This window comes from Hydra viridissima, unplaced genomic scaffold, assembly GCF_058129835.1.
Source record: "Hydra viridissima isolate aposymbiotic clone 2 unplaced genomic scaffold, HvirCarnegie_v1 scaffold_6, whole genome shotgun sequence".
In the NCBI taxonomy this organism is placed as follows: domain Eukaryota; kingdom Metazoa; phylum Cnidaria; class Hydrozoa; order Anthoathecata; family Hydridae; genus Hydra; species Hydra viridissima.
The window spans coordinates 12,052,617-12,066,922 of NW_028324305.1; the positions used below are offsets into that span (position 1 = coordinate 12,052,617).

A 14,306-nucleotide genomic window follows, 5' to 3' on the forward strand; every position below is an offset into this window, starting at 1 on the left:
GTCGTTGGAGTTGATAAAACAGTTACAAATAATATTGAACTTGAGCGTCAGTGTGGAATTCATAGCAATCGACTTCAAAAAAAACCGTCACTTTCAACAGTTTCACGTGGTAATGTTTTTAAATATTCAAATAATTTAAGAAATGAAGATTCAAGTAATTTAGAGCTATTTCGGAAAATGGGTCCTATTGTTAAAAAAATTGAAGTTATAGAATATAGTTGGAACCAGCGACAGATTCAGCTTAGACAAAGCGGCTTAACTAAAAAAGAACGACAAGCGTTACATCAGGCGTCCAGGAGAAATTCTATTTTAACTTGTTTAAAACTACAAGGCGGCCCATTTACTTGTGGATCAGATGTAAGGGAATATATTGAAAAAGAGCAAGATCTGATAAAATGCCAAAAACGATTGAAGAATGAAGTAGTTTATTTTAGAGATACAAGTAGGTCATTGCCGCGGAAATCAACTTTATTTAAAATCATAATTTTTGATAAAAATAAAAAAAAGCACCGTCTTATGTCTATAGAAGAATATGATATAAATTTGAAGGTTGTACTTGGAAAGTCATCACAGCAACCACAATCACCTATGATGACTTCCACAAAGTTATTTTGCACTTTCAATAGAGATCGAAACAAATTATTATTAATATTAGACTTAATGATGTGCAATGTCCAATTTTTTTGTGTTATTTATAACTAGGCATGATGATTACATATTTTATTAATATAATGAAAAAAAACTGTACTATGTGTTTTACATCGCTTATATTTGAAAATAATAATTATCTCATTTAATTTAACAGTAAATTCTTTTGTGAAAATAATCACTTTTTTTAAAATTGAAGTAGAAGGCTAAATATGGATAATGAAGTAAAAAAATTGTGAAATTCGAAATCAGCATAAAAAATTAATTAGGAAAAAGTGGTTAAACTACCAAAAATCTAAAAAAAAGTTAGACCCCCCCCCCTACTCTAAAGTGTTTCGGTATTTTTAAGACGGTAAGTGTGTTCATTCATTTTAAAGATTTAGCCTTTGTTTAGAGATATTTTTAAAAATGGCTATCGCGCGAAAAGACGGTGGAGCAAACTCAAAGTACTACGACTTTCAAGAAACTTTAGATTCGATTGAATCTGTTAGGCAATGGCTATTGAAAAATTCCAAAAATGTAAGTTAGCTATAATGTAAGAAAGCGTGTGTGTGTATATATATATATATATATATATATATATATATATATATATATATATATATATATATATATATATATATATATATATATATATATATATATATATATATATATATATATATATATATATATATATATAAACACACACACACACACACACAAATTAATTAGTTAAATTTTTTGGAGCAATATCAAACTAATTAATGATTATGGAGCAAAGCATCTCAGAATCTGCAGAAAAACTTTGAACATTCTAACTAAATAATTGTCCAAAGTGCACAGTAAAAGTGATCAGGAAATTGTTTAATATTAGTCCTGACCTGAATCCAATAAATTGTTTTTGGAGAAAACATGAAGATCTATGTAAAAGTGTATCATTTTTTATAATTGGGTATGAATTGTGAAATATTTTTCTGACCAAATATAAAACATGGTTCATAGCTGTGTTGAGTATTAAAAGCTTTCCCTTTAACTATTGAGAAAAAGTAGAGTATTTAGGATTTGCTATTTGATTTTTACTTAAAAAAAGACTAATCTTATTTAATACATTGTCTGTTTCTTTGTCATCTATTTATGTCAATTTCAAACAAATGGTCCTTTTTGGTAAAAAAAAAATTAGATATTGTTATGAACAATTCTGAGCTTAAATCTGTGTGTTGTGTGAAATCAGCTATCAAATTAACTCCTTTTTCTGGTGGTTAAATTAAAAGAATATCTTGGTTAAAAGAAATCAGAATTTCTCTCCTCTTTTTTTTTAAATTTAATTTTACAGTATACGATGAATATTTATTAGTATATAGATGTATGTTTTGAAAAAAAACGAACTTCTGAGTTCCAATTTCTAAGAAATTTGTCTTAGAAAATTATATTGTGATATAAAAACATTTAGCACAATAAAAGTTCTCTAATGTTTTTTGTCTCATAGTTTGCACAAGGTGAACCTCCAAATGCTAAAGGACTATGTGAGTTGGTTAAACAATTAGTCCAATATCAAGAGGTATTTACAGTTTATAATATTAAGTTGTATCAATTTTTTTTGTAATGAAAAGTATCATACTAATTAAAACTGATTACTGACTAAGTTTTTTGTAGCTTAATTTATTTAACTTCTATGCTTTCTCAAAATTTATTTAACTTCTATGCTTTCTCAAAATTTATTTAACTTCTATGCTTTCTCAAAATTTATTTAACTTCTATGCTTTCTCAAAATTTATTTAACTTCTATGTTTTCTCAAAATTTATTTAACTTCTATGCTTTCTCAAAAATTTATTTAACTTCTATGCTTTCTCAAAAATTTCTATGTTGGAAATCAACAATTTTCACAAGTATCTTCAAATTTTTTAGGATGCTTTTGGGAAAAACATAAGTAATCCTCCATTAACAAGATTACCAGTAAGTATTAAATTTTTTTTTAATAGTTAGTGGTTTTTTATTTTTTCACGCACAAAAAAAAGTTTTATCTCAAGAGTTGAATTTAAACTAATAGTTTGATAAGGCTGATTAAGTTAGGAAAGTAATTTGCTATGTGACTAATAAGATGGCATGCATACTTTACTAAGAAAAAGATGAAATATCTAATTCAATATATGTTGAATTAATAAAATAATTTCAAAGAAATCAAAAAGCCTTCAACTCTATTCTGTCTTTAATTAATTTAATCTTATGCTTTCAACATGTCTTGTGTTAATAATAAGTATTTAAGTTGGCAATATCAAACCAACTAAAAAGTTAAAATTAGATTAAATGAAGAATATTCAGCTCATTGCTAGTTTGAAAAATCTTTTTAATTACCTAAATGCTTCTACCTGCCAGTAATTTTTCATAGTTTGTAGTTTTAAGATTTTTTGCAATCATTTTGAGGTTTATGGATTTCAAGATTAATTTTTGCAATATTAATTATGTTGAAATTTTATCTACATTTGCTACTATGTAGAATTTACTCCACTAAACCTGAAATACTTTAAAAAAGAACATCTGGACCCATGAGAGCTACAGTATTTTTGACAATAAATACCTTCTCAGCAATAATTTTTTCTTTTTTTCAAGATTAAGAAGTTTGTAGTCTTGCATTAGAGTGCACCACCTACATGCTGACCACTATAGCTAGCAATCATTTCAAAAAATACTCCTGTATTAATAGACTGTTCCACAGCTACTTATTGCATTTTTTCATAGTGTCAATGTACAAGAAATAGTTTTTGGAATTTCAGCAGTAGTTTTATTCCAACACCTGACACTTTAAATAATCTGTCTACAGTATAATCTGTAATCACTGTCATTATTCTCTTGTTTCAAACTTGTCTTGTTAGTATAAATTTTTAATTTTTGCTATATTATATCCTACTTAATAAAGTCAAATATTGTAAGAAAAAAATCTTTTTTGACAATATTTTTTCACAGACCATGAATACTAAAAATAGTTTAATCAGACAGCTCAGTTATGGAAAATGGTTTTTATAATGCACTCATATACTCCACCTTTATATTTAATTACACAATTATTTAAAATTTATTCTTCAAATTTGCTTCAACCCATCTTCATTGTAAGTAGATTTCCTTCTTACAATGAGATGTTTACAGGTTTTGAGCAAATTTTACAACCAGCTTACTTTTTAAAACATTAAAATTAAATTTCAAGGGTTGAATGCTTGTAATTGTTTTTTTCTCTAATAGATAAAGGTTTTTATGGACTACTCTCCAGATGGTTCTCTTTGTCACCTTTTATCATGTGCTTTCAAGTTCAAAGTTAATCAAGGATGGTATGCTATTTTTACTCTTGTGTTTGAGTTAAGTCCCATAAAAATAGGGTTAAGTTGTCATTTTATCAAAATATGAAATTTGGTTAAAAAGACTTCTTATATTCAATAGTAATGGGGTTTAGTGGTATATTTATTAGAAATACCTACTTAAATACCTTTCTCCTTGTTAATTTATTGGTATATTGATTTATGTAAATTTCTACTAAAAAACTAATTCTTAAGAAAGTATAACACTGTAATTCTTGTAAATTAAAAATGCAGGCGACGCTTTGACTTTCAATCACCATCAAGAGCTGATCGCAATGTTGAAATGTTTCTCAACATAGAGAAATTACTTAAAGAAGTAAGTATTTCTTTTTCTGTGTCTTTTGCCTATTATAATTAAAAAAATTAACCTTAATAAAGTTATACGAAGAAATTTTAAGGAAAAACATGGGGTTTCAAAGATTTCTGTTCCCAAAATTAAATATTTATTGTGAAAAAAGAAACATAAATACAATTAAAAAATATAAGTTTTCATATTTGTTTTTTCAAAGTTTTAACATAACTTTACTTTTAATTTTGTTTTAGAGAGGATTTCTTGAAACACGTAAAATCTATTTAGACCCATCTATGGATGAAAAGCATTATGCTAAACTGGAAGAAATTGTAAAAAAGCACCAGGTTCAAAATTATATTTAACAAATGTAGACTGTCCAAGTATATGCAATGTGCATCTGAATTTTATTTTAAAAGCTAAGCTTTTCTGGAACTCATTGCAGTTTAATTAAGATTGCTTGGATTGTTTTAATTTTTTGTTGATAAACTGTATTTTGAATTGTATTTTTCTCTCAGCTTTTATTTGCTAACTAAAAAATTTACATTTGAATTTTTATTTACTTTAAAATAGTTGAATGGGAACATTTATATTATTTTTTAGGGTGTTTTAGTTGACTCAAAAGAAAAATGTACACATATTGTTTATGCATGCCCACCTGACATTCAAAATGATGGCATGTTTTGGTTAATTTTTCGTTTTAATTGTTATGTACAAAAGAAATTTGAAAAAGTCTTTGCAACATTCCTTTGTGAAATGTGACTTTGTTGTTATAAAACCTCACATGAATGAAATAAAAACTGTGTAATTACTAGAAAGTTGTTTTTAGAGGAATGGTTGCGTCCTATTATGAAACATGATAAGCAAGTTTTAGTTCATTGGTGGTATTTTCCTGACAGGTAATCTCTTTTGTTAATTAATTTAAAGTACTCTAATTTTTTATTATTATTGTAATGAAATTAAATTTGCTAATCTGATTTCCTAGGCAAGATGAAATCTCATAGATACTTAAAAATTTAATAGCCTAAATTAATACAGAAAAATTTCATGTAAAAATGACATTTGTATCTTCTTTTTTCTTTTATTCTCTGATGATTGAAATTTTTAGTTAAGTTTGAAGATGTTTTGCATTTAACAATTCATTAGGTCACTGAAGTTGGTTGCTAGCTCTAGTCTTAAAAAGTATAAAATTTGCAACATTAACATTTTTTAAAATTATTATGTCAAGACACTGCTGTTCAAATAATCACAATCATTAGGACCACTTTGAATGCTTTCATAAAAACTCACAAGAAAATTGTTTTGTTTTTTTTAATGCGAAAGAAATTATTTTTTTCTCAGATGTTGTCAGTGCTTAATAGTATTCTGGTTCGCAATTGTCTTAAAGTCTTTATATTATTCTTTCTGCTTTTAAATTTAATCAACATAGTTGATTTTGATCAGGTTATTTCCAGAATATTTGATATAATTTATTTTAGTTTATTTTGATTGAATAAAATAAAAAAACGTTTTTTTGTTATAGTTATGATTCTTGGATACCTTCAAGTGAATGTGATCAAGAACCTGAGCCAGCTCCAGTACGCTCAAAAGCTTGGGAGGTGAATTTCTCTAAAATGTTATGTTTAGACTATATAGATATTTTTGGGATGATAGTTGTATTTAATTAAGAACTTATACTAACTCCTATCGATCTGTTAGTCATTTGTATACATTTTTTGATATTAGTTAAATGGGCGCTGGTTGTTAGACTTAGATGTGTATAATGAATGGATGAACGAAGAAGACTATGAAATTGAATACATTGATGTAAGCCTTGTATTTTATAAGTTTGTTTGTTTTTAAATTTTCTACTTTTTTACTAAATCACATTTTATGTTGTTTTTTTTTTCTGTAGTTGCTCTGGTAATATTAAATTAAGTATTGGTCAAAACCAAAGATAAAAACTTTGTTTAAATGTAATGTAAATTTATCTGAAAATTAACTTTATCTAAATGTAACATAAATTTATTTGAAAATTAACTTTAAATCCCTAATAATAGTAAATTCAGCTTATCATTATAAAAAAGTTTTAATGCTATGTTTTTAGGGAAATGTTGGTCCCATCTCTCCACAAGGTGATAATGATAACAATTTGTAGGTAAATAATTTTGGAATTAAAAACATAAAACTAATTTTTTTAATCAAATTTAGGGAAAGGAATAAAACGAAGATTTAGAGGGAAATCATTAAGTGAAGAGGTATCTGCTGTCATTAATGTAAAATTTTAATTAAATAAAAAAGCAATAAATTTTGATCACTATCAAAGTTTTCAAAATCTTGATGGTGATCAGTGTAATTATTGTGCCTGATTTTTCAGCCAAACATTAAAAAACGGAAATCTGCAACATCTCCTGAACCAAATGGAAAAAAGAAGAAAAAATCTACAAAAAGTAAAGATGATTCTGAGTAAGAAATATTTTAATTAAGGGGAGTGCAACAGAATTAATGTTACTTCATTAATAAATCATACCATATATATTTAAGTTTATCTGTTTAATTTTAGTGAAAATGATCCAACTTTGCAGCTACCTGATCCAGAACCTGTACCTCAAGTATGTTCCTTTTTGATCAGTAAAAGAAAATATTTTAAAGTTCTCTGTGTTCTTTAGCTATATTTACTTTTCTGATATATTTTTGTATTCTTATGTTAATAGACCATTATGCTACCAGTGGATGAAGCCCAATTATGTAATTTATATTTTTAAATTTGTTACAAAGTTATAAAAATTATTTATAGATTATTTAAATTTCTGAGGGTTTTTTTTTTCTTCTTTTCTTGATAGCTATCATTACAAAAACAAATATTGTGCTGGATATATCTGATAACACTCCAAGTGTGAGAGGTTAGATTATTTGTTTAAAAATCAGTAAATGAATAACAATAGGTTTCTGCTAAATAACAGATTTTTTATGTTTTGAAGTTAATAATATTTTTCTGTATAAAGCCTCATTTACAATTTTAATATAATTGATGTCTTTTTTATAGTACTAATTTTTTATTTATTTTTTTTTCATTTAATGTGGTGACACACCAATCTTTAACTATTTACAAACTCTTATCTTCCTTTAAATACTAGATCAAGTAATAGATCATGATACAGATGTAAAAGATATAAATCTAGAGGTATGTAGGTCTATATTATCATAAACTCATCATTACAGCATGCATTAAATGATGTAATCTTATGATAGACTTTATTTGTGATTGTTTATTTTCATTTGCATATAAATTGTTTTATTACATTATTAGAACTCAGAAAAAACAAATGAAAATATGTCCAGGTATTTGGCTAATGATTCAGAAATCCCACATGATGATAACTTACCTGAACAAACAAGACATATTGTTATACCAAGTTATGCTGCTTGGTTCAATTACAACAGGTAATTTTCTACTGTCTTTAGAATTATCTAGATTTTATCTTAATATATATTTTAGAATGTAATTATTTTATGATTATTGTTAGTTTTTGATTAGTTAACTACTTTTTTTTTAGAGAATTAAGAGGTTTTTTTTTTTTTAATTAAGTGTACATGCCATTGAACGAAGAGCCCTTCCAGAGTATTTTAATGGAAGGAACAAGTCAAAAACCCCTGAAATGTAAATTTTTTTATTATCTTTCTAAATACTTATAATATTTTGTTGCAAAATAAAAAATATAATACTTTTAGAATTTACTTCTTTTACTCAGTTACATGGCTTATCGTAACTTTATGATTGACTCTTACCGCTTGAACCCCACTGAATATCTGACTGCAACTGCTTGTAGGCGAAATTTAGCAGGAGATGTTTGCGCAATAACAAGGTTTTAGACTTTTTTTTAATAAATATTCAAAGTTTCTTAGTTTTATTTGACAAAATTTTTAAATTTTTTTGTTTGCACATTTCAGAGTGCATGCTTTTTTGGAGCAGTGGGGATTAATTAACTACCAAGTTGATGCTGATAGTCGCCCTCTTCCTATGGGACCTCCTCCAACCTCCCATTTTCATGCATTAGCAGATACTCCATCAGGTCTACAACCATTGCAGCCTGCAAAGTCACTTGTAAATTTTTAGATTTTAGAAAATTTTTTTTTTAAAAAAGTATTTAAATATGTCTTATTCTTTTGTCATTGTGATTTTTGCTATTTTCCATACAGATTTCTGCTATTTTCCATACAGATTTCTGCATCACAGCAGTTAATCAATCTTGCAGAAAAGAAAGAGGAAATGGATGAAGAAAAACTTTCAGATGCAAATAATTTTGGGTAAAATGAAGTGAATGGTTTTGATTTGTTCAAAGCTTTAGGTTTTTACAAGATTTTAGTTATGAGATTTTATGTAATGACACTATAAACCGTTGTATTCATCAGGAGTTACATCTATAACAATCGATAATGTTTGGTCATGAAGATTCATATACCATCATTAGCATTCATAAAAAGCAATCTTCTAAGAAACAGCATCTTGTTTTTATGTTTATATTTTAATAGTTATTAGTTACAAAAAGAGTTTAAATGAATATTAGTTATCAGACTGAAAAGAGCATTCTAAGAATAAAACTCAGCTGATAGTTTAAAAGTTCTATTAATTTGGACTAAGTTTGAGCTTACTATTGTTAAAATATTGAGTATACATCTACAGAGTAAAAAGCTTTTTTGAAAAAAGGCTAAAATACTTTATTTAATTGCACTTATTTAATATAGATTACGAAATGACATCTATCTAACCAAAAAGATGCAGAAGGTATGATAATCTGTTTAGGTTTTCTTAGTATTGTAAAAAAGTTTTTGATAAATTCTCACTACTTTTCTTGAATTTGTAGAGCCGATCTGCAGCATACAAAGATTGGACTGACCAAGAGACTTTGTTGTTACTTGAGGTTTTATTTCTTGAATATTTTCTTTGCTTTCATCTTTCACTGTGTGAACTATAAACTGGATGTCACTCTATCTTTTTGTTGAGTTGTATTTGGAAAAGTTTATGATGCTTTGCAGGGTTTAGAGCTTCACAAAGATGACTGGAATAAGATATCTGAGCATGTTGGTACCAGGACTCAAGATGAATGTATTATGCATTTCCTTAAACTTCCAATTGAAGACCCTTACTTGGAGAATGACAGTAGCTTCTTAGGTATCTTGTAAAGAAAGGTGTTTTATAAATTAACATGTGTTCCTTATAAAAATACTATGCTACAAAAAAGCTGCATGAAAAAGTCTTATACAAAATGATAATATTTGTCAAAATATTTTATTCAGGACCACTTGCATTCCAACCAACTCCTTTTAGTCAGTCAGGCAATCCTGTCATGTCAACAGTAGCTTTTCTAGCCTCAATAGTTGACCCAAGAGTGGCCAGTGCTGCTGCTAAGGCAGCTGTTGGTAATTTGCTTTCATTTTCTGTTCTTTTAGTTTTAGTTTTTTTTATTTATTAAATCATGTTAATACTATAATATTGTAAATCATAGTGATACTGCAATATTGTAAATGTTAGTTAAATTATCTGTAATGTTTTGAAGCATCAAATTTACATTTATCTGTGCAGATGAATTTTCCAAACTTAAGGAAGAAATACCTAGTGAGCTCATAAATGCACACATTGAGAAAGCCCAAGCTGAGTTAAAGGAATCTGTTGAAAAAGAAGAGGGTAGAATATTGATTCTGTCATTTTTTTAAGTAGAGCAAATTTTAGGTGAAAAAAAAAATTTATTCAATATTTTTTTGCTGTAATCTAGAAACATCTACTGCTGATTCGCAACACAAGGATGAGCATAAAGTAACGAATGGTGATGTGCATGAGGAAGCTTCGGCAAGCGAATTAAGTATAAGTGATAAAGAGAAAATAAAGAAATATGAAGGAATCTCTGAAGGCAACATAAAAACTGCTGCTGCTGCTGCCATTGCAGCTGCTGCTGTTAAGGCTAAAGTAAATTTGTTGTTGTTGTTTAAATATTTTACACTTTTTTTGGTTTTAAAGTCTTAAAGATATGAATGGGTTGTAAAATTTTACCAAAATGCTTTTAAAAATTGTTTGCAGCACCTAGGTCAAGTTGAAGAGAGAAAGATCAAAAGCCTTGTAGCACTTCTTGTTGAAACTCAGATGAAAAAACTTGAGATTAAACTACGCCATTTTGAAGAATTAGAAACAATAATGGATAAAGAACGTGAAATAGTGAGCTAGTTTAAACCCCACTTTGAAATTGAAATAACTAAAATCTTAAATGTCACAGAAGCCTAACTTTGTGTTGAACTTAAACTTTGAAATTTTAGTTAGAACAGCAACGTCAGGCTTTGGTCAAAGAGCGTCAACAATTGTTTATGGACCAGTTAAAAATGCAAGAAGCACGTGCTTCAAGTCTTCCTGTTGAAATTCAACTTCATCCTCCATCAATCACACCTGTTGTGCCCTCTGCAACACCGTCTGCTGATGAAAGGGTTATTATTTCCAATTTGCTATTAGATTAAGTTTACATAATAACCTATTGACTGATAAAAAGATTTTATTGTTTAGTTTACATATAGATATACCCAAATGTACATAATAGTGTCTAAATGTGATGATGTTTAGGCACCTACGAGCAGTAACTGTAGTGACTTGAAGAGATTTACTGAAAATAAAATACCAGGACCAGATTTTTTCCAACACCAAATGACATCTGCAAGATCTAGTAAGTAGATTTAAATGCAATGAAGTAATAGTGATGAACTAATGAAGTAAAAAAAAAATTACAATTTTACTAATGTTGTAGATAATAGATTAATTTTATTTTATAAATCAAAAGTAACTGTTCTAATTCTTTAAAATTTGTTATTGCAACTTTTACTATAATTACACAATTATCAGGAGATTTGTTAAAAAGTGTTACTAAAGAACAAAGATGTTTTTTTAATGTTGACTTCTAATTTGAAATCAGTTTTTGTCTAGATGCTCAAATTTTCATACCATTTAAAACTTTTTAACATTGTTTGAAAGCAAATGTCAAAAAAAAGTATAAAATGACTTGTTTTCTATACTTTCTTTTGACATTTGACCAGATTAGGGGTTATTTGGGGGCTAACTTGTATTTAGACAGACTATCAAGATTTCACAGCCTGTTCTGAATAAAGTCTCAAAGTTTTAAAGTTTCAAACTGGATGTACACATAATACATGTGTCTTTGGTGTTCATAGTCAGATAAAAGCTGTACTAAAACAGGCAGTTTTCATCTTTGGAGTGGACAATTCGCATCTTTTTCAGTAATTTCTAAAAAAGTAGGATATTAAACTTTTCTCTTTTAATGGCTTACAAAAGACTTTGGATGAATGGAAACTTTTTTTTATTACTAATTTTCATTAAAGCAAAATCAATAAAATGATAAAGTCTAAAAATGTTCAAAGGTTGTAATTATAACAAGTTACAAGTTTAAATTTGTAATCTCATGATTGAAAAATAGAATCTCAAAATTGGTGCACACACAGAAAAGTAATGCTGAGAAGTAAGAATTCACTCTCAAACATTAAATGTTAAGTTGTAATATTGATGTTAAATAGGAAAGAATTATTTTAATTACATATTTATATTAAGTCCTATAACTTTAATTTTTGAAAATCAATTACTTGCCAACATAATGTGTACTTTTGTCTGTGCAATATTAGACATGTTTTTCAGAGATTTTTTAAAGTAGCATTAATTCAAAAAATCTTAAATCTAGTTTAACCAGAATGTGATCTTGGTCTCTAGGACTTTTCAGGGTAACTAGCAAGACTTTTCAGGGTAACTAGCAAGACTTTTCAGGGTAACTAGCAAGACTTTGCCAAATGCATGTGAATGTTGCCGTTCATAACACATTCAATAGCAGAACCAGATTCAAGTATGTAACAAATCTGTAGGGTTAGTTCTTAAGGTTTCTTAGATTGAATTTCCATACATTTTCATTAGTTTCTTTAACCTCACGCCATGGTGTACTTTTTAGAAGATGATAACATTGAAGAACAAAAACTCCCCAGCGTTTTCTATTTCTAAATGATTGCTTTATTTTCTGCTGTTAACCAAAGATATAGTTTTGCTATAGCTATAAAGTACAGTTTTGAAATATACCTATGACAGTTTTAAAGTATTAGCAACTGTCCAATTTCATTATAAAATACTTGTTGTTTGTTTATATTCTACAATTATTTTTTTTTATTTTTAGTCAAAATATTAGTAATTAGTTGGTAAATCTTAATCATTTTATAGATTCAAGCGTTTCAGTCTTATCTCCAACAAGTGATCGGATTTCCGATACCTCCTCTACATCTTCTTTAGCCGCGAGTGAGTTAATGGTAGCAAAAGCACCTTTACCATTAGGATGTATTCAGCCAGATGACAAAAAGCAAATTCCAGATTTACCTCCCTATTCTGTCCAACCACCATTACCAATGCCCGCAATTCGTGGTGCTCGTGGTGGTAGAGGTAATCGTTCTAAAGCAAATCGTGCAAATGCTCAAGTCAATAGTGATATACAACAGCATCATCAAGCTCCTCCGTATATGACTGGAGGTATGCCGCCTTATCCAGGATATGGAGGTTTTCCTGGTCAGCAAATTCCTGGGATGGCTCCAGGGATGCAAGGGTTTCCTTCTAACTCCATGATGCAACCTGGTGCAGGAATGATGCCCCAAATAAATCCAGCCCAGTTCTCAACTAGTCAGTACCCACCCGGACTTGGTGGCCAATTTCCTCCTTTATGACTAGGAGGTCACTTCTCACAATCGGATCCCTCAAATTCTTCATCATAATTTTAATTGCGATCAAGACAAAAATAGTCAATACGAAGCTTTTTGTACTTCACGTGACTTTTTTCATTTTGTTTTTGACGTGGTTTATATCAATTGTTCTAAGATAATATAAATAAAACATTCTTTTGTTTACTATTCTAAAAAATATATACCTTCAGAACTTTAATAGCTCTGCCGTTAATTTTATGCTACGTGAATTAAAGAAATCCAAATTCATAACAATTCATGTAAATTTAGTTGTATGGTTTATCCCTTTAGTTTTTTCGGCTCAACCTCATGTAGTGGTTCACAACCACAGGTCCATGCAAGGATTCAGGTCGGACTACAGATCAACAGTTTTAAAGTTTAAAATTATAACAAAATTGCAAGTTGAAAGTTGAGGTCCGTAGAGCTAAGATTTTAGGATTTAAGAAAACGCGAAAAAACTTTTTAAATTACAACTCCTTTTAAGAAAAATAGATTACAAAAAAATTTAACTCATTTTTATTTAAAAAGATAAAAAAAAGAGTACTGGAAAATTTTCTGGTGTAATATCCTCTATTGTACGCCTTTATTTCGGCTTTACAATATCTTCTCAGAAAGGACCCATCAGGCACTGGGTTATCTCTTACTATCTCAGATCTATTAATATGAATTTCATAGATACTTAGAGCTATGGGAAACAATTGTTAGAGCAGTAATTCACGGACTGATTTTTAGTTTAATTTTGTGATGTAAATTAAAAAAATTCCGAGATTTGTTTATGGTGAGTAATGTTCAATGAACTTCTTAGATTTGAATAAAGTTGTTAATAAAAAATTTTTCAGTTAAAAAATTTACAACGGAAGCCAAAAGAACTGAAATTTAAAATTTGATTCACGCGAGTTTGCCTGCAACTGAAGTGATTCGTATTTCTGACATCTTAGCGAAAATACGTCACAGTGCTGAGAGATCCTAAAAAAACAACAAAACTGTTCGATGTTGATGAGAGGACAGTCAGAAGAATTCTGAAAACACTTAAAAAAGTCGTGTGGCCCAACCTACATGCCAACTGTTGACAGAAAGACTTAAAACTTTGAGGTTGGAGCTATTAAGAAGCTTCTGAATCAGCTGAAAAGCCATACTATCTCAATACTCATTATATTCTCAGATAAAAACCTTTTAGTGTTGAGTGTGTGAAATGATAGATTCATAGTGCAATTGGCGAAATGATAGATTCATAGTGCAGAAAGATGACCGGGCACCACCTGTGTGTCACACCAAGCACCCTCAGTCCGTTTTGATT

At 28.5% G+C, this 14,306-nt stretch overlaps 1 protein-coding gene across 2 annotated transcripts; it reads left to right on the forward strand.

Annotated features, from left to right (window-relative positions):
• Window positions 1-1,035: 1,035 nt before the first annotated feature.
• On the forward strand, window positions 1,036-13,162 carry LOC145190780 (SWI/SNF complex subunit SMARCC2-like). Of its 2 annotated transcripts, none has more exons than XR_016453183.1 (32): window positions 1,036-1,167; window positions 2,117-2,188; window positions 2,537-2,584; window positions 3,866-3,951; window positions 4,213-4,294; window positions 4,522-4,614; window positions 4,871-4,943; window positions 5,097-5,166; window positions 5,790-5,865; window positions 5,993-6,073; window positions 6,354-6,381; window positions 6,458-6,504; window positions 6,624-6,712; window positions 6,810-6,858; window positions 6,961-6,994; window positions 7,090-7,149; window positions 7,384-7,430; window positions 7,557-7,690; window positions 7,836-7,907; window positions 7,999-8,112; window positions 8,198-8,351; window positions 8,447-8,554; window positions 8,993-9,032; window positions 9,112-9,168; window positions 9,284-9,419; window positions 9,545-9,667; window positions 9,831-9,932; window positions 10,021-10,211; window positions 10,323-10,457; window positions 10,556-10,720; window positions 10,854-10,953; window positions 12,501-13,162. XR_016453183.1 is itself a non-coding variant. In XM_090089832.1 (32 exons), exons 1-32 carry the CDS (start codon window positions 1,057-1,059, stop codon window positions 12,992-12,994), a joined length of 3,249 nt encoding a protein of 1,082 aa, XP_089945958.1. In that variant the 5' UTR covers window positions 1,036-1,056; the 3' UTR covers window positions 12,995-13,162. The 2 variants fall into 2 exon arrangements, 1 of the variants encoding a protein (XP_089945958.1); XM_090089832.1 differs by having other exon boundaries at window positions 8,469-8,554.
• Window positions 13,163-14,306: the final 1,144 nt, after the last annotated feature.

Coding starts and splice junctions, on each gene's coding strand:
- LOC145190780 (XM_090089832.1), top strand. CDS start 1,057: ATGGCTATCGCGCGAAAAGACGGTGGAGCAAACTCAAAGTACTACGAC. Junction 7,691..7,835: donor GCTTGGTTCAATTACAACAG/GTAATTTTCTAC, acceptor TTTTTAATTAAG/TGTACATGCCATTGAACGAA. Junction 8,555..8,992: donor TCAGATGCAAATAATTTTGG/GTAAAATGAAGT, acceptor TATTTAATATAG/ATTACGAAATGACATCTATC.